Raw genomic sequence first — 22,300 nt, 5'->3', positions numbered from 1 at the left:
TACATGAATCTTAAATATTAGGCCAAAACTATATTTTGTGAGTGAATTCAGAGCGATACTGGGGGAGACAACTCAAGCAGTTAAATAATGGATCTAAGTAATATGTGCAATACTTGAGGCGAGAACAGCAGTTTCCTCTGCCGCTGCTCTGCCTCTGTCCATGGTGCTGACTGGGAGGACGGAGCGGTCCTCGCTTGCGGATGCGCTCATTTACACTCTTTTGTTACGCAACTGTATTGTTCCGAGTGCAGCGTTTCCACTGAATGTTCATTCTTCCCACGATTTCATTGGACACGGAAGTCAGTGTCCGTTACTGTTAGTGTCCGAAGAGCAACGCGCGCCTTCATCCCTCTGGTACCACAGTTCATCTCAGCTCTGTAGCTTTGTGCTCTATTATTTTTAATGGAACCAACTGAGCAATACAAATTGCTCGCACAACTTTTTTCTTTGTTTCCAATTGCGTCCGTTCTCTCTCTTGTTGTGATCGCCTCTGTCCGCGGTTGATGGAAGGGAGAGTGAAGCACACGTCGCGACGCCAACACGCCACGTGACCCGCAAGCATGTCCCACAACACACGGATCTCTACAATAAGACAACGCTCTTCATTCTGCTGCCGCTCGGGGCAGACGTGCTCCATTACACTATCCCCCTTTGAGCTTCAAAGACTCTATCAAGACTTTTCCTCACATCACACATCAAATGTGAAATCTGTAATTATTCTTCATTCTCTCGTCTCCCCTGATGGGAACGGCCTCTCGTGACAGCGCTCCGCGTTTTGAGGACGGAAACGCGGTGGGCAGGAAATTAATAATGAAACGAGACTCTCTCGGACGGTCACGGGCTGTGAGCCCCGGTGTCCAGCAGAAGACACGAGTGGACTGAATCGGAAATCTTCCCCGCCTCAATGAGAACGTGTAATGAGGAGGACGCGTGTGCTGGCGGCGGCGGTTCCCCCCGAAACAGCGAAGCGTGAGTAATTGTCTCGCAAGGACTCGAAAGTGAACCGGCGGACTCGAGTCCTCCTGCGCCACGCGCCGCCAACGTCGCGCTCCGACGCCGACCTGCTGTCATGTGTCATGGACACGGCGTGAAAACACGCCGTGTCTTTGCGGAAATCATGTTCTCATTCCACTGGTGGCCCGTGCAGGTTTCGGCCCCCCCAAACAAGAAACAGACCTGACTCGTCTCCGGGCAACCGGCCGCCGCGCTCCCTCCGACGCTCCTCTGACAGACGCACTATCCTTTCCATCTCACCTCTGCTTTGCTTCTCGGCGCCTCCGCTGCGCGAGGGGCAAAAGGTCGCCAAGCGCCGCGGCGTGCGTGGCGACGTCCCGGGAACAGCTGGTGGACCAATTGTGCGCGTTTGCATCCGCCAAGTTCTCCGTCCCCCCCCCCCCCCGTCCCGTCCCGTGTTGTGAATAGAGTTTAAAGAATGTACATAACCATTAGTCTATTGAAACGAACGGCTCCTGCTGTTCACTGACCAGGACTGCCACTGTGCAGCAAAGTGCCAGTGTGTTACACCGTTCGATTCCCCGAATAATAGAATGAAAGAAAAACTTGTCTTCTGTAGATGTTCTCACTGCGGCCGGAGAAAATAATATATATTTCTTTTTTTTTTTAAAACCTGGAGAAAACGGCTTCAGTGGCTCCGAGGAAAAAACTCTGTTTAATAAATCTGCTGTCAGGAGTTCTCTGGGTAAAACAGCACACTTGTATGCACACAGATAACTGGCTTTCCTCCAATGGGACCGACGTAGACCGGCTCCACTTTGTGATCCGACGCTGGATGTCGGTGCGCCGCCGTCCGTGTGCGGGACGGGGCGGCTCCTGCGCGGAAACACCGGGAGGACTCTGTTCTCAGAGGACGTCATTGGGAAAAGAAAGTGTTTAATTAGGTGTCAGAAGTGGAAACAATGGGCCCTAGAAATAATCCACACCAAAGGTGTAGTGTTTCTTAACGTGCACATTTTCAACCTTCACCTCCTGTCCTCAGCCGACGTTATTATCATTATAATAAAGGCAGATGCTTTTGTCTGCTTTGTGTTGTTTCCATTTTAAATCGACTCTTTTTTTTTTTTTATCTCCGCCAAGGAAATTGTGTTTTTCCCCTTGTCTGTTTTTTTTTGTGGCAGGATTATGCAAAAATAAAACTACTTGAAACTTGGTGGAAGGATGAAACATGGGCCAAGAAAGAGCCTGTTACAACGATAACGTTCAACTGCCGAACAACCGTTGATGATTTCTGAGAGGCGTGCCGTTAGCGAAGCTAGCGTAGCGAAGCTAGCGTAGTGAAGCTAGCGTAGTGAAGCTAGTGTAGCTTTGCTAGCGTTAGTTGATGTGGATGTGTGAAAGCTGAACTGGTGCCACAACACGGCCGTTTGGGGACATTTCGACTTGTTTTATCTCGACATTACGACTTTATTGTCGACATTTCAACTTTATGTCGAAATGTTGAATAAACAAATGAAATGTTGCCCCTTAATTTATAAAAAAAGAAAAATCTTCCACCTCAGTTTTTCTTCTTCTTATGCCTGGCCCTTATTATCTTCTGTAGGAGAGCCTCCATGTGACACACACACACACACACACACACACAGAAGGCGACTGCTCGGGGCCCCCAGGTAGGGCTGGGCGATAAAACGATAACGATATGTATCGCGATAGACAGGTAATCAATATTAATAGAAAATGCGTTCGATATGTCGTTTCAACCATTTTTGTTTCCTCGTTGGAAGAAACCGGAGCAAAGACTCCTAATAGCCAATCATGTAACAGTATCACGTTTGGGTGCGCCATCTCGTTGGCTCGTGTTTGTGTTTCTTAGGTCATAAAAATTTATCAATAATTATCGATATCGACCGTTATGAAACACTTATATCGTGATACAGTTTTTAGCCCTACCCCCAGGTCAGTAGCCCCCCCCCCCCCCCCCTCCGAGGGCTGACAAAACTTAAAACTACAGCAGTGACAGTGCGCAAAGTCTGCAACGACACTAGGAGACCTCCCTGAGGCCCCACCCGACTCTACTCACTCGATTTTTTTTTTGTCGTTGTCAGATTATGTATCACAAATTGGTGACGAACGCTGGTTCGAGTGGCCCCCTGTGCTTTTTTTGCCTAGGACCCCAACATACTGTAGAATCGCCTCTGCACACGCACACACACACTTAGGGGGAGAGAGAGAGAGAGAGAGAGAGGAGGAGACAGATACACACACACACACTTAGGGAGAGAGAGAGAGGGCGAGAGAGAGAGGAGGAGAGAAAGAGAGAGAGGAGGAGAGAGAGACAGAGAGACAGAGAGAGAGAGAGGAGAGAGAGAGGAGGAGAGAGAGGAGGAGAGAGAGAGATGAGGAGAGAGAGAGATGAGGAGAGAGATGAGGAGAGAGAGAGAGAGAGAGAGAGAGAGAGGAGGAGGATAGAGAGAGAGAGAGAGAGGAGGAGAGAGAGAGGAGGAGGATAGAGAGAGAGAGAGAGAGAGAGAGAGAGAGAGGAGGAGAGAGAGAGGAGGAGGATAGAGAGAGAGAGAGAGAGAGAGAGAGAGGAGGGAGAGAGAGAGGAGGATAGAGAGATAGAGGGGAGGGAGAGAGAGAGAGAGAGAGGAGGATAGAGAGAGAGAGAGAGGGGAGGAGGAGGAGAGAGAGAGAGAGAGGAGGAGAGAGAGAGAGAGAGATAGGAGGATAGAGAGAGAGAGAGAGAGAGAGAGAGAGAGATAGGAGGATAGAGAGAGAGAGAGAGAGAGAGAGAGAGAGAGAGAGGAGGAGAGAGAGAGAGAGATAGGAGGATAGAGAGAGAGAGAGAGAGAGAGAGAGAGAGAGAGAGAGAGAGAGAGAGAGAGAGAGAGAGAGAGAGAGAGAGAGGGGAGGTGCTCCTGGTGGACGTGTCGGTAGGAGGCGCTGTTGTGCGCTTGGCAGCAGAAGAAGCGCTGAGTGACAGACTGACTGAGAGTCTCCTCCGGGCTCTGGAGTTGACGCACCGCGCCGCGCTCTCAGTCGTGGGATTCCCGCTCTTTTCCTCCGTGTGGAAGCTCCATCACGCTCCTCTGTGGAAAGTACAGTCCCGCAGGAGACGCAGCCTCGTCCCCCCGACTGGAGGACACAGCCATGCTTCACTTCTGGATACACGCCGTGTGGATGCCCGGCGCCGCGCTCCTCTTTGGATTTCAAGGCAAGGAGAGCGTCTTTCTTTCTTTCTTCTTCTTCTTCTCTCTTCCTCTTCTTCACGTCACGTCACGTCACGCCCCGGCGGTCGAGGGCAGGCGACAGTGGTTTTATTCATCTGCTCGTTTATGGTGGTGCGCGCGCGTGTGCGCGTCTCGTGTCCGCCGCGAGTTGTGACAGGTGACGGGAAGTGACGTCACCTTCCTGACAGCACCTGGGCTGACGGAGAGAGAAGAGGAGCTCAGCTTCAAAAAGTGTGTGTGAGTGTGTGTGTGTGTGTGTGTGTGTGTGTGTGAGTGTGTGTGCGTGTGTGTGTGTGTGTGTGTGTGTGTAGTCAAGTTGATGTGTGTGGCTCATTTAAACATCAGGGCGAGTCAAAAGTGCTTTACGTCAAACTACATACGCCATCAAAACAACATACTGTAAGACAAAAGAAGCAGAAGAGAAACAACGATCATAATGATTATTAAATAAACATTATGTATATACAGTAGCTCAGCGTGTTTCAAAACACAGTTACGAGTAGAGGTGTTTTCCGCGGAAAAAAAAATTGACTCCCGATACTGATTCACATTTAAACATTTAAAGTTTTGAACGGAGCTGTAACCGTATAGACCTTTTACATATAAACAAAAAAACAACTGGAAAGGGACGTACAAAAAAAGGCTAAATATGTCTCCTTCAAACCAAGAGCCGTATTTTGAAGCCCCTTATTTGACAGACAGGGAGCCAATGGATAAGATCTGACTACAGGACTGATCCCCTTCTTGGTGTCAGTGATGATTCTGAATGGGCTGCAGCGGTCAGATCGATTTTTGTCTAATTATTTTCCTATGCACAAACATGTGGAGACTGTTGGATCGTCAACTACACTGTTGCAGTTATTACATCATGCCAGAAGAAGAGTGTGTGTGTGTGTGTGTGTGTGTGTGTGTGTGTGTGTAACTCAGCGACACACGTATCAGTACATATCTCAGATTACTTCCGAGTCCCCTTGAACCACCTCTGTGTCTTCCTTGTCTTATTTTTCCACGGTCTACATCGTAGTTTGGATCAATCAGCCGTGGCCTATCGGACTCTTATTGTCAGTGCACTTATGGAGGCAAGGAGCCTTTTTAGTGAGGAGTGTGTGTGTGTGTGTGTGAGGTGGAGGACAGTAAGGGGGAGTGCGTATGGATGTAGAAGCGTCGACGGCAGTGAAAACCAACTTTTCGTTGAGCAGCTGTAGGACTATAAGAGAAGCCGGGACGGATCGAGGATGAGAGAAGATTAGTCTTCCTCGTATTGCCTCCTCTCACTTTAGTAATTAAACGTCAGCAGTAAGTAACGATGCTCTCCGGACAGTAAGTGCTCTGAGCTCTGAAAGGAATTGTGAGCGTTTGGTAAGTGATCGCAGTGGTGACGGAGGCGAGGCATCGTCCGACTGACTCGGACTCAAAGAGTTTTCACTCTGAAGTAATTGGAGACATTTCTGTTGATGTTTTAATACCTTTTTTGTCTTGAATCAAAGATGATCACAGCTGTGAAAAGATGAACTAATAACTTTTAACAAACACCAATCAACCTGAAGGAGGCTAAATGAAATACCGATAATTCTTTTTTACCAGTATACGCTGATGATCCAAAACTGTATGACCACTCACAGTTGAAACGATCAATGTTGTTTTTTGGACATATCTAAATCAACATCTCACTCGTGTTTTGCAGAAGCGATGATTAGAAGCTGTTAAAAGCCCTGTCTTATTCCTCCTCTTGTTTACTTCAATCAGACTTCGACTTGTTCAGATTATAATAATCGTGACCGACAGAAAAAAAAAATCTTGAAGTTGTGCCTGAGCCGTTGTTTCCTCGGAGCGGAGCGGCAATGCTCGCCTCGCTGTAGAGCTACTCCGCCGCGGTGTGTTTGACACCTCAATTTATTTCCTTCGCTTCACAAGTTGAGCAAGTAAATTGAAACTAAACTGTCTTTGAAAAATCACAACAACAAAAAAAACATCTTGTGGCTCCACAAGCAACAAAGTGCAGAGGTTCAGTCGATGTTTGTTTTTTGCTAAAGTAAGATAAAATAACTTATTCATTACCCCCCCCCCCCCCCCCAAAATCTCTCTCTTAAGTTTTGTTCTTCACCAATTTTGATTTGGGTTTATGTTATTAATCAAACACCGAGATATTGAAATGAAGTGGTCTGCCTACTTTCTGCTAATTTCATAGCAGTTATAATTTCTGACAAGTTTTGATCAGTCTGATAAGTTTCCTCGTCTTCCTCCCCTGGATGCGGATTTAATTAGATAATGTTCCGCAAAAGTTGCTCTTCAGCGATTTGCACGTCGTGTAGACCTGGAGTTTTAAATCCCTGAAAACATAAACACAGAAAATAAGGACGTGTGCGTCGGGGTTAATGAATTCCTCCTTTGTCTGAGTCGAGGAATCTGTTTTCAGATGAAGGGACGACTTGATATGTTGGAGCAAAGTATGACACATACTATACACTAAGTATTATTTATTTTTGTGGCGGAGAGCTCGGCTATTTTAAAGAATGAGACATCTGAGAGAACATTTCGGCTTTGATCAGTGTAATAATGTGTCATGGCTGAAAGCCTCCAGGTCTGTGTGGAGCAGCTCGGATGATGAACTTCCCCTGAAAATGGATGTTTTAGTTGATTTGATGATGGAGCTACACTTTGTTCTACAGCACAGTTATAGTTGGATGTTTTGTTTAATGTATTTTCTTCTAACACCCGCAGACTTGATTGTTGGAGCATGTTTGCACACATTTGTTACAAACAATTCCTCCCAAAATTTCCATTTTTTTCCGCGTCGTGTTACCCAGCACCAGTTAGGCCCGCTGGATCATTTGTTGTTCGTCGCACCGCCCGTTGTCTATCGGACGCAGATGTCAGTGACATCGGAAGGATCCCGGCGGTAATTGGCTTATTGCGTCACGTGAATATTTGATGAATATTCGTGAAGTGAATAACACGAATTTCGCGTCTTGCTCATGGTGCGCCGTGTGAGTCACGCGAAATTTTGCATCCACTCGCATCATTGCACTGACTTTGTACGTAATGTCATCGCTCATTCGCCTCGCGTTTGGTGTAAACGCAGGATTACCAAACCCCCTGAGAACTATCTTTGATAAAAGTTTTCCTGCAAATCCCCCCATCATTTTTTGAGTAATTCTGCTAACTAACAAAGAAACAGGCAGGCGGACAAAAGAAAACAATCACATGACCTCCTTGGCGGCCGCTGTAATGTCTCCATAGATTCCTGGGGTTGGAAATACCGTTGACTCTGCAGGCGGTTGATTTCAGGTAGCCACTTAGATTTAATTTTAGTTTTCTTATGTGATGACACTTGCGGTTCTAGTAGCTCTGCTCTTTGTGTGTGTTAGTACAGCTCTTGTAGAGGGAGAGATGACGGCTAAAAGGCCAGAGCTCTTAAGTGTTCGCCCAATGAATGCATCCACACATCCAGTTTCCATTAATCCTTCCATTGACGCAGGTAAGCCCGTTGATGAAAACCACTCATCATGAGGACGATGTACATTTCAGTAGATTTCTTAGAATGAAGATTCAGTCCTTTTATTCTTGTCTTTTTTGATTTTGTGGCTGATGATGGATAAGCGAGTTTACAAAAGAGGCCAGGCGACCAACTGAGAGGAAAATTGGCATAGTCACAAAGTGTGATGAGCTGCTACTGAATATGTTTGCATAATAGTGATGAGTACAAGTCTGTTGGTTTGATGGTTTCCAGCTGCGGAGGGAGTTGTAATGAAAGGAATCAACAGGGCTGGGGCCCCGTTCTTCAAACGTCGATGGTCCTCAAAGCCAAACCTGCAAACGTAGAGTTTAAATGATAGTTAACAGGATCAAGACCAAGACGTATTAGCATTAACAGCATAAATGTTGCGTGTGTGAAATATGGGTGAGTCTCTCACTCCATAATTAACGCCAACAACTCCAATCAAAATATTTGGTTTACCCTCCCATTTTAAATTAATTTTATTCATGCTTGAATACCCAGCCGAGCTTATGAATGGTAATCATGTTTTCAACTCTCTAAATTTATATCAAAATATAAGCAAATCTTTTATTCAAGATATCTCCATCTTGGATTAACAAATCAATCTTCGCACAGCAGATAAACAACCGTATCTGCTGGATGAGAAAATATTTGTTTGAATTAGTCAAACCACGTTTGAAGAACTCGGGACATAAAATAGTCGCCTGATGGGGAACGAGTTTTGGTGTGGGGGGAAAAATAGATACAAATTCGTCAGGACAGTCTGACGCGCTCACTGTGGTGAAGCCAAACGCTGTGATTAAGATCAGAGGCAGCGCTGCCGTGTTGCGTCTGTAAACATGCCAGACTAGATATTTGTTTGGAGTGTTCTGCCGTCTGTATTCGTGACGGGGCAGACGGAGATGTTCCCACGGCTCTGTCGCTGCTGCTTTCAGAAATGCACTGACATCTGGACATTTTCCTCAACGTCTCTTTCTGCCAGCCCCCTTGTATAATCACCGGAACATGTCCGAATGTGAGAATACAGCAGGAACATCTCTGAAAAAGTTCCCTGGCGAGTCAGCGGGCGCTCCTGCGAGGCGCCAACCCCTTGCCCGAATGTTTCGGAGATTTTCGCGGATTCAGACCTGCTGCTGCGTCTTCACACTGGAAATCGTCCGGACCCAATATTCCGAACTATTCCGGAGTTCATGTCTGAAAACAGCTTTACTGATTTGTCTTTCTTTAGTTGTGAGGAAACTCATCGACAGAATGTTTTCCCTAGATCCTTGTCCTAACCTTTACCATCCCCAACATTGACCCTGAACCGAACCTTGGAGGATCAACCAAAGTGTCCTTGCGACAAGGTTTAAAAAAACACCAACAACAAAATGTGTCCTCACAACCAGAGAAAGAAGTGTACACACACTTCGGGTCTCTCTGGAGAGACGGAGTTTCCATTGATATCGGAGATGGCTAATACTCCCACTTTGTGGATTGAGAGGAGGAACAACAATGGACCCGTCAGGCTGTCTGTCAGCGGAGAGGAAGACGAGATGATAGACTGTGTCGCGGAAGGGAGTTTGTGTGTATTCTGTATCTTCTCCTCTGCGTCTGAAATAAAAGCCTTTTTCTATTTTAGTCTCGTTTCAGCCGTCCTACATCCAGTGCGGGTGTCCCGTCAGATTGATGTTGTCAAGTCTTTAGGATCAGCAGCCTGCGTGGTGAGGAACAGACAAGCAGACTATCTCTCTCTCTCACACACGCAGATTTATGTCTTTTATTTTCCGTAGCGGACATACATTAGCTTGTGTTTTTTTTGCTCACTAATGATGTTGCGTGTTGGATTTTATTTGTAGCTTCATGCTTGCTCTGTGACCTCACAGATCGTGTCACAGTTTACATTTCATATTCAGGGGATAGTTCTCGAGAGGAAGAGGCATTCGCACCAACAGGGACATACAGTATCTGGAACATTCTGTGGAGTCCAAGTAGATCATGCCGAAGGCAGAGCATGACCATCATTCCGCTGTGGAAAGCAGTGCTTGTGTTTAGAGTCATTAAAAGTTGTGAAATGCTGTGAATCTCCGGAGATTTCCCTGCTTCGTTCTCACGAGGGCTCGCTCTGACATTATTTGGTAATCCTGCCAGAGGGATGGCAGGAAAAGTTTCGGAAACAGTCTTTATTTCAGCGCCTGTCTGAAAGCAGCTTCAGATTGGATGTCCAATTTGAAGAAGATTGATCAGTTTTGACCTCTGTCAGTTCAGTCAAGGGTTTCGGTGAGCGCTTCTCGTCTGACCTCTGATCGCAGCCTCTGAACACAGCATCAGATTGATCCTCTGATGCTCAGACTGTGAAGATCTGACGTTAAAACATCTCAACGTCACATTCGCTCACAACAGCTCAGCCGGAACGCACGGCTTCATGCAAGGCTTTCTCCACCCACAGAGCGAGTGGGAACAACGTCTTGGGACCGGCTGGCTGGAGGGTTTTAACGTCCCACATATTCTCGAATAAAGAGGTTTGTAATTGCACGGATTACGGGGGGGATGGAGAGAGTTACACATGCGGCCGACAAGGCACTCCGTTGTCTCGTCCCTCAAATTCTTCCAAAGAGCCAGCAGCTGTAATGCAACAGAGGAGCCTGGAGGCATCAACAAGTCTTTTTCTTCCACCTGTGTAATTGTGCCGTGTCAACTGTAGACTGTATATAAAAATGGACGCAGTCAGCGGGCCCAGAATAGAAGCCAATGCGTTCAGTGCCTGAAGCCTGTATTTTCTGGAATGACCAGCAGAGGGCGACTCCGCTGGTTACAAAACTTAGTTTCTATAGAAGTCTTCGAGACATTGGCTTTACTTCTCTTGATTTATAACGTCCGTAAACATTTTCCTGAGGAGTTTGTGGTCTCCATGGCTTGTTTCAAGTCTTCTTCAAAACAGCATGGTGTTCATATTGTAAATTGGATGTCGCTTAGAGTAAAAATTGGTTCGCAAAACCAATGGGCGGCGTCATGGTGGGTTGCCGCTTGAGTATAGAATATTATCTCAACTGAGACAGAATTTTAATTGAGTTGACTTCCTTTAAACTTTTAGTCAAATGCTATTTGAGCTTTGTGTGGACCCGTCCTCATTTGCTCTCCACCAGAAGATCAACTGTTTTTGCAGGTGAACAGCTTTTAACGACTCAAATTCCTGCCCTGCGTAAAGCCACAGTCGGCACGCGAGGCGAGTCGCCCTGTGGAGTCACTGTTTGTTTTGCAGCTTATGCTTTGGCTGCTCCTGGATTCACATTCACACAGAAAAATGCCTCCCCGTGTTATCCACTGAGAGATGAAACCCCTTCCGTGACGAGGGCGTGACATTTCGGTTCAAGCCACAGCATCACGGTGTCATATTTATGGATTCTTCTTTCTCGTTTACTGGATCCAGTGGGATGTGTAAGACTTGGAAGCATTAACTAACGAGTGACATCACCATGGCGATTCTTCATCTGTCCGTGGCGAGGACCCAGCGACGTGACGTGACATGATCTGATGAACTCCATTTGGCCAAACGTTGATTATTTTCAATCATCCTTTCCTCTCTCGTCAAAGGTCTTCTCCATGATAAAAAAAAAAAAAATGCATTAAAGAACCTGTTAGACCTCCTCACCTCTGTCCGCTGATGAGGCACGGCCGGAGAATACACTAATGTGTCCTGAGACGGAGACGACAATGTTTGACGGTCATAAAGTTATAACTGTCTCTTCTGCACACTACGCTCTCCAACACTTACTGGTATGATCTGTAATAAGTCACCCACCAGTAGACGGGCTCAGTCTTCTTGCTGCCTCTCCTCCTCCAGTCCTCTTTAACTTTTCCCCGGTGAAATTAAGGATGTGAGAAAGAGACACCGAGTGACCAGCGAGGCGCAGTTACCGAGAGAAATGTACTTTTCAGTTGAGGGGGAACGAGTGGCGCTCGGCTGATTTTTGCCTCAATGGTCTCATCTGTTGAGAGATTTGAGAACAGGGTCGTTTCTACCTTTTTTTTTTAGGTGCAAATTAGTGTCTCGAGGCACCTTGAAAGACGCGGCTCAGCAAAAAATGCAAAGTGGTGTCCCTGACCCTGTTGTGTGCTTAACAAGTTGGACAGTATGCAACTTCATTTACAATCTTGCTTTGTCTCAGGTCAAGGTGTCCTGCTCTGAATCTGGGAGGATACTGCGAATGTATTCAGACTCTTCTCAGACTTTTTCGCCGCCCTGCTGGTCAATCGAGAGAATGCAGGTTCAAGGCGCTTCCGCCTGTGCTCTACTTTGGGGGACCCGGTGACTACGTCCACGTTTATACACCTTCTTTTCCTATACCTTGCTCTCGATGAAAAAGTATGTTTTAAAAAATGGCAGTCGGGACGAGGTTGAACCCTTCTTTGCTCGCCCGTGGTGCCTCCTCCCCCGCTGCCTCCACGTGAAAAGTGCTCTGTAAATGAAATGTATTATATATTATTGTATTATGTATTATTATTATATTATTATTATTATTAATATAGATGTGCCCACTCAGTTATAGTCGTAGAATCGAGCCTTATCGTTGTCACTTTGTCATCTACGGCGTGGAACCAAACATACTTCACATTCACTCTGCTTCTCGGATGTTTCGGTGTCGTGGTTGTAATCGTTGCAATTTATTTTTATGAAAAATTATTTCAGCTCCTTAAATGTGAATATTTTCTCGTTTCTGTGACAGTAAACAAAACATCGTCTCGGTGGTTTTGGGAAACATATCGACCTTTTTCAGCCATTTTATGACGTTTTATGGACCAAACAACTAATCGAATAATCGAGAAAATAAACGACAGATTAATCGATGATGAAAATAATCGTTAGTTGCGGCGCTACTTGCTAGTGTCTTCAATTTTCGTATAAACCCTGCGCCAATGACATTACTGCCTTGATTAACTGATAGGTCAATGGGGCATGCAATAGGTCAAGCTCATGTCGATCGCCCTCTGCTGGATGACGAGGTCATTGCAGTCGGGATACGAACCTCTCCTTCCATGTTTGAATTTGGAATAAAAAGTGACAGACTTAGTAAAGACTGTTGTTGTGTGTTGAGTCAGATCACTTAAAACTCACCTCCGGCATTTAAAATCCAGAGCCCGAGCGAGCGGAGTGCGTCACACGTGGCCCTTCCAGCTCCTTGTTGCTGTCAGAGTGCTGTCAATTTGCCTCGTGCTGCAGCGACGTAACACAGGGCCCGTGTTAACATTCCCTTTCGCTTCCCGATCGTCGTGAGCGCGCGTGTGAAAATGATAGAATCCCACTCTGCGCCCTCCACTCTGCAGCCAAACACTTCACTTTTCTATTACCGACACAGTGGCTCTCGCCCGAGGTGACGGCGCACCACCGAGGCACAAAGATGGAGCCCCGAGGTTTCGGAGAAATCTCTCCCCCCGCTTGCTGCATTTTCTCTCCCCCCGTCTCTCTGATAATGGGTTTCCATCACCCACCGTCACATCTGCCTTGTGAATGCAGCCCAATGAGAAATTGGATTAGGGGCCTGTGATTGCTCTCTAATGATGGGAGGCCGATGTACAATATTGGAACCAAAGTCCCCGCGCTGCTCTCACGCCGTCTGTGCGTTTGATGGATGCAACTTGTTTTTTTCCTTCTGTTTGAGATGGGTTTCGTCTTTGCTGTGTCGAGTTTTTCCTGATGTTTTTTTCTTCGCGTGTCTGGTGTCCAGCTCTCTGCGTGCTGCGGCTTCACAGCACCGACTCTGCCTGCATGTTTTAGTGTCCGGCTGGACGGTCATATGATCAGAGGGCTGTGAGAGAACCATGAGATCCGACATGCGATGTGTTGCTGCGCTCAGTGGCTGTGATACCCGATTTCTATTCTTTTACTATACAGAAAACGTCACGCGTATCTTTTCAGGCAACTCCTGCCTCAATAGGATCTACTGACGTCACACGTTCAGAGACTGACCTCAAAGTGTTGTTGCTTGCTTTCTCTGCTTTTATCCTCGGATGTGTGTGTGTGTGTGTGTGTGTGTGTGTGTGTGTGTGTGTGTGTGTGTGTGTGTGTGTGTGTGTGTGTGTGTGTGTGTGTGTGTGTGTGTGTGTGTGTGTGTGTGTGTGTGTGTGTGTGCAGCAGACACTCGAGGTCCATTCATCCCATTACCGTTGTCGTTTATCCCTTTCTGCTTCACTCTGCTGTTTATCTGCCTGTGATTTCCCCTTTAGTCCTCAACTTGTGGTTTGCCGTGAATCCTACCTGCGGTGTCGTCTCTTCACAGTGTGCATTATGCGAACGCCACACCTCGGCGATGTACAGCGTGCGAGCTCTTGTGATGTTCTGCGCACCCGCTGCGGCGAAACGCACGTCTCCCGGCAGCGTCCCTCCCTACGCTGCTCGGTTTAATTTGGAGGGAGATTCTCAGAGCGCAGGGAGCCATCCGTCAAAACGGAATTTTGTCGTTGTAAAAAAGGGTCCGGTGTCATCCGACGTGTTCGTCTGACTGTGATTTATTTCCTTCCACACAAAGTGGAAATTAATTTCTAACAAACAACACGGCGCCTTAATAAACAGCGAGCGGTTTCTGTCTGGATGTTGAGCAGCCGAAACGGCCGAGACGGCAAACAACGAGCGGTTGCTTTGACTGATGGCATAATTAATGTGTCCTTCGGTGACTGATGGACTCCCGTTTTTCCCGGCCTTTTTCTCTCGCTCGCTCATGGACAATGAGGAAACTAACTAATAGGGACAGAGGACAGGCAGTGGAGATTAGAGGGGGTTTGTTCTCTGAACCAAAGAACCGCGCCCGCTGCCGCTGTTCCGGCGATGACTCGTTAATCAGAGTTTTTTCTAGTCGGCGTGACGTCAGAGCAATGTCGGCGACGGTCAAAGCGGCCCGATTTGCTAACATGATGCATCGCCGCCAACTGCAGTCATGTTGTTTCCCCCGTACTGGATTCACTGTGTCGCGCGACGAACATAAAGCGACGTTTCAAACATCGGCTGAGTGACGACTCTGTTTCCGCGGCGACTGCGGAGGATTAGCCGGTTCGGTCGGCGGGCAGCGGCGCGTTTAAGTGGAGCTCGGTGGATTGATGGTCTCTGTAGTCCCTCTCTCGGACAGGTCTTCATATGAGCCGTCAGTCCACAACCTGACTCCCATCAGTCCATCTCTGCAGCCTCCTTGCTGTCAGTCTTCTCACACACACACACACACACACACACACACTTTTCACCCATGAGGGGATCCACCTTTCCGATGCACAGCGAATGAGTGACAGTTCGGAAATATACTGTAATAATAGCCGTCGGTTCCACAGACACTCGACCGCTCCGTCCCCGCAGTTTTCATCCGGGAAAAGAAACTTGACTGCAAATAAATAAATGTATAAATGTAAATAAATGAACGAGCGCTGCAGCTTTTGCGCCTGCGGATCAGGTAGGTGAGATGTTCCCACTCGAGATTCTCACCTCATTAATGATCCTTTTTTGTCCTTTTGTTTTGAAAGCATAATGGGAGAACTACTGAGGCAGGCTTTTAAAACACAGAGTCCGGCGAGGGGACACACTTACGTACTGTGTGCTCCCACACACACACTCCCTCACTCGGGCTTCAGCTTTGGGGATACAGCAGCTAAATTAGTGCAATAAATGAATATGAAACGCACACGCCTCGTAGTTTTCAAAGCTCCCGACCAACTCCTCATTGTTAATGCGTCCCCTGCTTACAGCGTTAGCACGGCTCGCTCTTCATGGCATTGTGTAATACAGCAAAAGAATATACTCTACACTCCCAAATATCAAATTGTTAAAATCAGCATTCTGTATCCCCAAAAATTATTATGGGCTCTATTTTACACCGGGTGCAAAGCGGCGCAAAAAGCAATCAGCTTCGCTAATTTCAGGATGACGTTACATTTATTTTCTTATCCAGCAATTTCACTGTAATATTAAGAGCACATTGATGAAGATAGAAGGCTACACACCTACACTCAGGGATGTAGCATCAAATTCTGGGCCCTATAAATAAGCAGTCTCCGTGGGGGACTGCTTATTTACGTACATTATTTATGATAATGTACGTGTTCCAGTAGCAGCTAGCTAGCTAACTCCTAAAGCTACAGTTGGCTAGCTAGCTAGCTAGCAATAGCAGCTGTGTCGCTCTCAGCTAGGTAGCTGCTAGCTAGCTGTCGTAGTAGGAGTTTGCTAGTAGCTAGACGCCTTTTTAATTTATGTCATAACACTTATTTAATTCCAGGCTTTCCAGGGGCCCCCCTCACCACTTGGGCCCTGGGTAGTCGGTCCCCTTTCCCCCCCCCCAGTGCTACGCCCGTGCCTACACTCTGCATGTTGCACACAGAGACGATCTTCTCGCACGCTTTCACTTTGTGCACATGCAGATTCGTTTTGCGGTTTACTTCTTATTACCTGGCAAACGTCACCACCTTTTTAGCAGCCTCTTGCCGAGGCACAAGTGCACCTGGCTTGTAAAGGGAACGAGACTCCCACGCCCCGTGATTGATTGGGGGAGAGGGAGTTAAGCCATTTTGAACCGTGCGCCTCTTTTTCCTGCCAATAAAAATTTGATTTGGACTCAGCCCCTAAATGCACTGGATCCATGCAATTAGATTGTTACAATAAAAGCCAGAAGATCGATCACGGTGTAATTAACCATTTCATTGGTTATCATGATTTCCTTGTTTCTGCTTTTCAGTTGGGGCAGATGGTTGACACTCAGTGGGCGGATGGAAACCCCCCTGGGTCGGAGGTTCAGCTCGTCTCCTCCAACCTACGCACACAGCCGCTAAAACTTTCGACCAACAGCTGTTGGAAAAGTTTTCAAAGCAAAGATCTTTCACCGCCGTGTTAACTACAGTTGTCTTGATTTATTTAAAGTCTCATTTTCCAGTGCGCACTAGCGGTATCGACTTGCACTCTCTTATTCACAGTGCGAACTGCGTCCCCTGCCCGGAGTGAATCACAACAGGGGAGGCGATATTGACTAAACAGGAAGTTGAATCTCGGATATTGGCAGCACAGCACAAGTTTTAAAGAGGTTCCATTATATCTATATAGAGGTACGTTTGCTTTCAATGTGTTAACAAGCCAATGTTAAAAAAAGGGCCAGGATCATTCTTTAATGATAACTTCTGTCCTCTTACGTTGCATTATCAGCAATCATACATATGCCTGTCACGATGATTACGTTATCGACTTACCGTATGATAAATTAATGTGAACTCAATCATTTTTATTGACCTCAATAGCAGCCAATGTGTTTACATGTGTGTTTGCTGACATGAGAATTAGAGCAGTTCATCAATTAACCGATTAGAAATCCTTCACAAAATTAATCGCCAACTATTTTGATAATCCATTAATCGGTTGAAGTAATTTTTATGAAAAAAAAGTTAAAAATCTCTGATTTCAGTTTCTTAAATGTGAATATTTTCTGGTTTCTTTGCTCCTCTATGACAGTAAACCAAATATATTTGGTGTGTGGAATGAACAAAGCATCCTCTTGGGAAAATCTTAATTTTTCACAATTTTGACATTTTATTGACCAAACAACTACTCAAATTAATCAAGAAAATAATCAACAGATTTATCGATTACGAAAACAATCGCTGGTTGCAGCCCTTATAAGAATGATGCAAGTCTCGCTGCTTCTGTCCTCCCAACTTTTCTCGTTGTATGATTTATCAATTACTGGTTTTATAAAATGTCAGAAAATACGTGTTTTTTTTTGTATTTTTCTGAAGGCACCAATGTCTACAAATTGCTTGTTTTGTCTGAGGCCTAAACGCAAAGTGTAAACTTTGGAAAACTTTTCTCTCAGCACCAACGCAAATCGTGTAGGACTTAACTGTCTTAAAATGACGATAATATTGTTTATCGCAATACTTCCTTGGACAATATGTCCTCCAACAAAAATTAGTTATTGCGTCAGACCCTAATCATACAGCATTACTGTACATTAAGAAACACATCCAGCTATGGGAATTTTTGTCTTATGATTGTTACTATTGCTACTATGAAGTTATGAAGTTGCAACAGAATGAGCGATTCGTCTGAACGGTCTGTCTTTGGTGCAGCTGATAGCAGTGGTGGTCCCAGACAAACAAAAGGCCAAATTCGCCGTGGAACGATGCCCGTTGTTAGTTTGTGAGTTTTCTTCGAAAAGGTTGCCGATCAATATAAGAGGACATTTCAGGTCCCGCTTATTTTTTTTTCTTATCTTTTTTTTTCCTCAAGGCCAAAGCACAGAAAAATTGTTCTTTTCACTCCCGAGCATCTCAACTGCTCCGCTCGTGTGGCCTTTTGTCGACCGTTTGACTGAATGGAGAATAGCCAAGGGCGCCGTTTTTGGTCTGGAGTTATTTGCGCCTTCGCTGCATTTCATCGGGATCGACGGCGCCCCCTCAGTACACACAGACCGAAAGTCCACAAGGTTGCCGGTGATCCGATGCCGTCCTCTGTCTTTGTGGATCATCCGCTACTCAACTCTGTGTCTATTGAATAAACCCAGTCTCACCCCGACACACACAAAAAAACCCCAAACATGAAATATTAATGAAAATTCAAAAAAGGTCATGTCATAGTCATGGATAAAATTGTTATTCATTGTATTCCAATAGCTAAGGAAGATGTGTCGTGTATTTGTCTGGTTTGTGGCTATTTTTCACAAAGACATTCTTCTCACCGTATAGTGAAAATATTCAGATCGGTGCGAGGTAAAGGTTTTCACAGAAGATTAAGATCAGTACGCACAATGTCACCCAGTACAGTAGGTAACGTGTCTGTGGTTTAAACTTCATACATGAGTTTCAGGGCGTCACTTTAATATCCTTCCATTCACATTTAAAGTTAATGGACTTTACTCTGTGAGTTTGGTTCGAAGGGATTTTCCGCTACAATCACAAGCATCGGCTGTTGAGTTAAATGTCTGTCCTGGAGACAATCTGGACTAAATTATGTGTCCTGTGTGACCGCATCGCTCTGACATTTCCCTCCCGCTCATAACTTGAGACCCTGCAAGCAGTCAGAGATTAATGAGCACGTTGTAGCCCCATTCATTTTCAGACTATAGCTCCGATAACCCACTCGTGACATTTTAGACGCCAGCGAAGACTGGATTTTTCCAGGCTTGTTAAATAGGAAGAAAGAAAGAAAACATAATATTGCTGTGATCATGCCCGGTTGTATGTCGCACCGTCCTGCATTGTTGTGCAGTGTACACGTTTCCTGTAGGTGTAACAATGAGGAGCTCCATATCTCTGGGAAAGTGATTCTCTGACACAGACGGGAAATGTAGGGAAATGATGCAAACCTGCTCTTCTCACCAGTCAACCCCTTTCGTACAGACAGACCCCTTCACCTTCCCGCTGCCACAAGCTGGTAGTTCGGACCGTCGTCGTGTCATTTTAGGGGTTGTCGAGAACAAATGTGGCCGTCTACACTTTGTTCCATTCCCAGCGGAGGAAAATGTCTGTTTCTGCGTCTCTGTCGCCTACTGGAACCCTGGACAGTCGGTTGAGTGCTGTACCTGTGAAGGGTTATGGGAGGGAGTACATTGTTTTCACCATAGTTAATGGGTTTACGGGACGACATGTCCAAGGTGTTGACTGTCCCGTCTACCTGTAAGTCATTTTAGACGATGTCAGAGTCATGATTTGTGCCAAATAGGCTGCTCACGCGGGCCCTGACGTCAAGATGCAGGGGAACGCAGTACAGTGTTCGTCTGGTGTGCTGATTGAGGAGAGAGCTGAAGTCCCCACTTGCAATGTGAAAAGTGAAGCACTCCAATAGATAGTTAAGTGGCGCAGCACACAGATACAAAAAAACCCGGCATAATTTACTTTGTAATGTTACCAACTGCAATGATCTTATAGGCATCGATGCTCCATTAACATGTGAATAACTAAAACATAGCATGCTGTCAAAGGAACCAACTTATTGTACAGGGCGTGACACTGTCATGGAACTTTCAGACCACACAGTGAATCAAATTACTCGCAAGCGTTGCGCAGCTAATGTGCGGGGAAACACTGCGAGAGCAGAGCCGAGGTGAAGCTCAGCGAAGCTTCCCGCTGTGTCGAAAACTGTTTACCGCTGAAACTGCTTTCAAGCCACAACGTTTTTCTGAGTCCTGGGGGGGGGGGGGGGTAACAAGAAAAGGAGGAGCAGTAGAGAAACCCCGCGGCGAGAAGGGATTGGAGGCAGATACTGTATAGTGTACTGTATTATACTGTACAGTGCACTAAATGTGATATATGTCTCTAATGGGGGAAATGATTCAGTCACTGTTCCCATCGAAGCCACTTCACTTCCCTTCAGGCAAACTCTCTCAGGTCTAATGATGTATTAATGTAGTACCGTGTATGTACATGCAGACCATGTGAATATTTACTTCTATCAGAAGCGGTGCCCGGCGTTAGTTTATTTATGTCGCCTCTACGCTGCTCGTCTCTTCCTCGGCCGCCCCCCTCCCTCCGCGCTGTGATCGATAGTTTGCCGCGGGGCTTCATTACCTCCTACGGTACCTTCCTGCCGAGTTCCTGTCTCATCCGTCACGTCCATTATGCAAAGTAAACCTTGGTTAAAGACAAAAGAGGCAAGAAAGAAAAGAAGAAGCAGAGATCCATCCGTTTTGTTTCAGGGAGGAGGAGAAAAAAATTCAAGGGCAGAAGAAAAATGAAGAAGAAAAAAAGGCCTGGCCGTGTTTTTTTGGAATAAGAAAAGAAAAGAAAAAAGATGAATTATGTTCGACGTGCGATGTTGTACCATGATGCAATGTGCCGAAAGAATCATCACAAAGGGAGATTGAGTGGGCAACTGATGGGGGTTTACTTTTCAAATGAGGTCGCGTTGTTGTCGCTAAATGTTGCGTGAGGACCGTCAATATCTCTTACACTTTGTGAAATACCATCTTTTATCATTTGACAGTGCCAGTGACAGTTTTTCCAACCCGATTCTCTCAATGAGGACGAGGCTCTGGCGTGGTCGAAAGAGACGTGGAGCTGCAATTGAAGGTTAAACCACGGATGCGCCTCTTCCTTTTTTTTGTTTCAACGTTGTAACAGTGTGTTCAAATCCCGCCGCGGACATTTTTTTATCACCCACTCGTCAAATAAAGTAGCAAAGGCTGCGTCCAAAAAAACCCCCCGGTGTTTATGGTGTGAATGAGGAATTATTTTAGGTATTTTCTTGAAAGGACGGCGAACATTACAGACAACCACTTTATTGAACACGGAACACAGGGACGCTGCGAAGCACAGAGCGAAGTGAAAAAAAAGCGGACGAATAACAGTTTGTATTTCACGTTCCCAACATCACCTACAGTAAATCTGATGCCTGAACGGTTAGCGGGCCCATTTACTACATACTTTATTATATTTGTGCCGCTTAGGACACGCGTCCAAAGAATACAGTCACTTAACCCTTTTTTTTTCTTTCCAGACAGAACAGTTTTTAAAATCAACTCGTGACAAACTGGGTTTGGATGGACACTGCATGCAAATAGTCACTAAGACACTAATCCTTCATTGACAGTTGACCTGATAGATATATAACAATTAAAGTGAGGGTACTTTTCATTGGTAGGCACGTATCAACCCATCGGTTTGTGAACTGCCCTTTCGAAGCCTCGAGTTTGGCATTTTGACAAACGCCATCTTGTTTTTAAAGAAGGCCCATAAGTCTCCATATTAGGAGGCGCGGGGGGGGGGACCTCGAGAACACTGCATGTCCATGCATCCATGCATGTAGCACCTGCAAACCTGCACCTATTGGACGGTACCAGCTGTCAGTCACACAGTGTCCACACCCCAATGCATACCGTTAAAAGGTTTACTGACGTTATACGTCAAGTGAGAAGTAGAATCATGTTCTGTTCGACTTCTATAGAACATGACTTCTTTCTGCAACCAGTTTCAGGCACTTCATGCCTGACCCGGTGACTACGTGCATTTTTAAAATACAGACTGTGTGTGTGTGTGTGTGTGTGGGGGGGGGGGGGGGGGGGGGGGGGGGGGGTGCATGCATGGATAAGGGTAGGTCAGATGTAATTGTAGACATAAGCCTTTAAATTGCAACGATCGAGCTGTTACATGCGTTTGTGAGGTCCTTTAAGTCTGCAGATTCACTGCTAATTAACAGAGCGAATAAAGGGAAGTGGAGGGATTAGAAGGAGCCGCCCCTATGGTCACAAACTGCTCTACTACACTCACTAACACACACACACACACACACACACACACGAGGTCACCTCTGGTCAGTTAAAACGTTGCTGACAATTGGCGTACGCAGCGAGAAAGAAAAATCTGTATAATTTATTCTTTTATTTCAGTTTCTGTCACAGTTTCTGAATATGAATCGCTCTCTCCTTGGTAAATCCAGCCACTGCACGTTGAGCAATGAGCGGGAACAGACTGCGCGGTGATCGCGAAAGAGCGGCGACCGCTGGGAAGTACAGTCGGTTGTTAAGAAAGGACCCGAGCGCAGGGGGAGTGCACTACCCCGGCAGGCAGAGCCGTGCCTCTCACAAGAGTTCCCCCCCTGCGCTACGAGTACAGTTCGATGTGTGGAGGACGGGGGGCCCCATTATCCAAACACGGCTCGCGACTTTAGCCGAAACAAGGG

At 46.2% G+C, this 22,300-nt stretch overlaps 1 protein-coding gene across 2 annotated transcripts in view; it reads left to right on the top strand.

The window, feature by feature from the left end:
- LOC118299476 (limbic system associated membrane protein) overlaps positions 1–22,300 on the top strand; it is a 493,821-nt gene that overhangs the window by 114,588 nt on the left and 356,933 nt on the right. Inside the window, exon 1 of one of the 2 annotated variants that reach the window (XM_035623271.2) lies at positions 3,855–4,168. The exons of the other annotated variant lie outside the window; for it this stretch is intronic. Within the exon in view, the coding sequence (XP_035479164.1) occupies positions 4,105–4,168 (64 nt within the window). The 5' untranslated portion in view covers positions 3,855–4,104. Of the gene's footprint in view, positions 1–3,854; positions 4,169–22,300 lie in introns of those variants that run through there. 2 annotated transcript variants of the gene reach the window in all.

Source organism: Scophthalmus maximus, chromosome 11 (assembly GCF_022379125.1).
Source record: "Scophthalmus maximus strain ysfricsl-2021 chromosome 11, ASM2237912v1, whole genome shotgun sequence".
In the NCBI taxonomy this organism is placed as follows: Eukaryota; Metazoa; Chordata; class Actinopteri; order Pleuronectiformes; family Scophthalmidae; genus Scophthalmus; species Scophthalmus maximus.
Note: the sequence above shows the minus strand (reverse complement) of the source record. Positions and strands in the feature narration are given on the sequence as shown.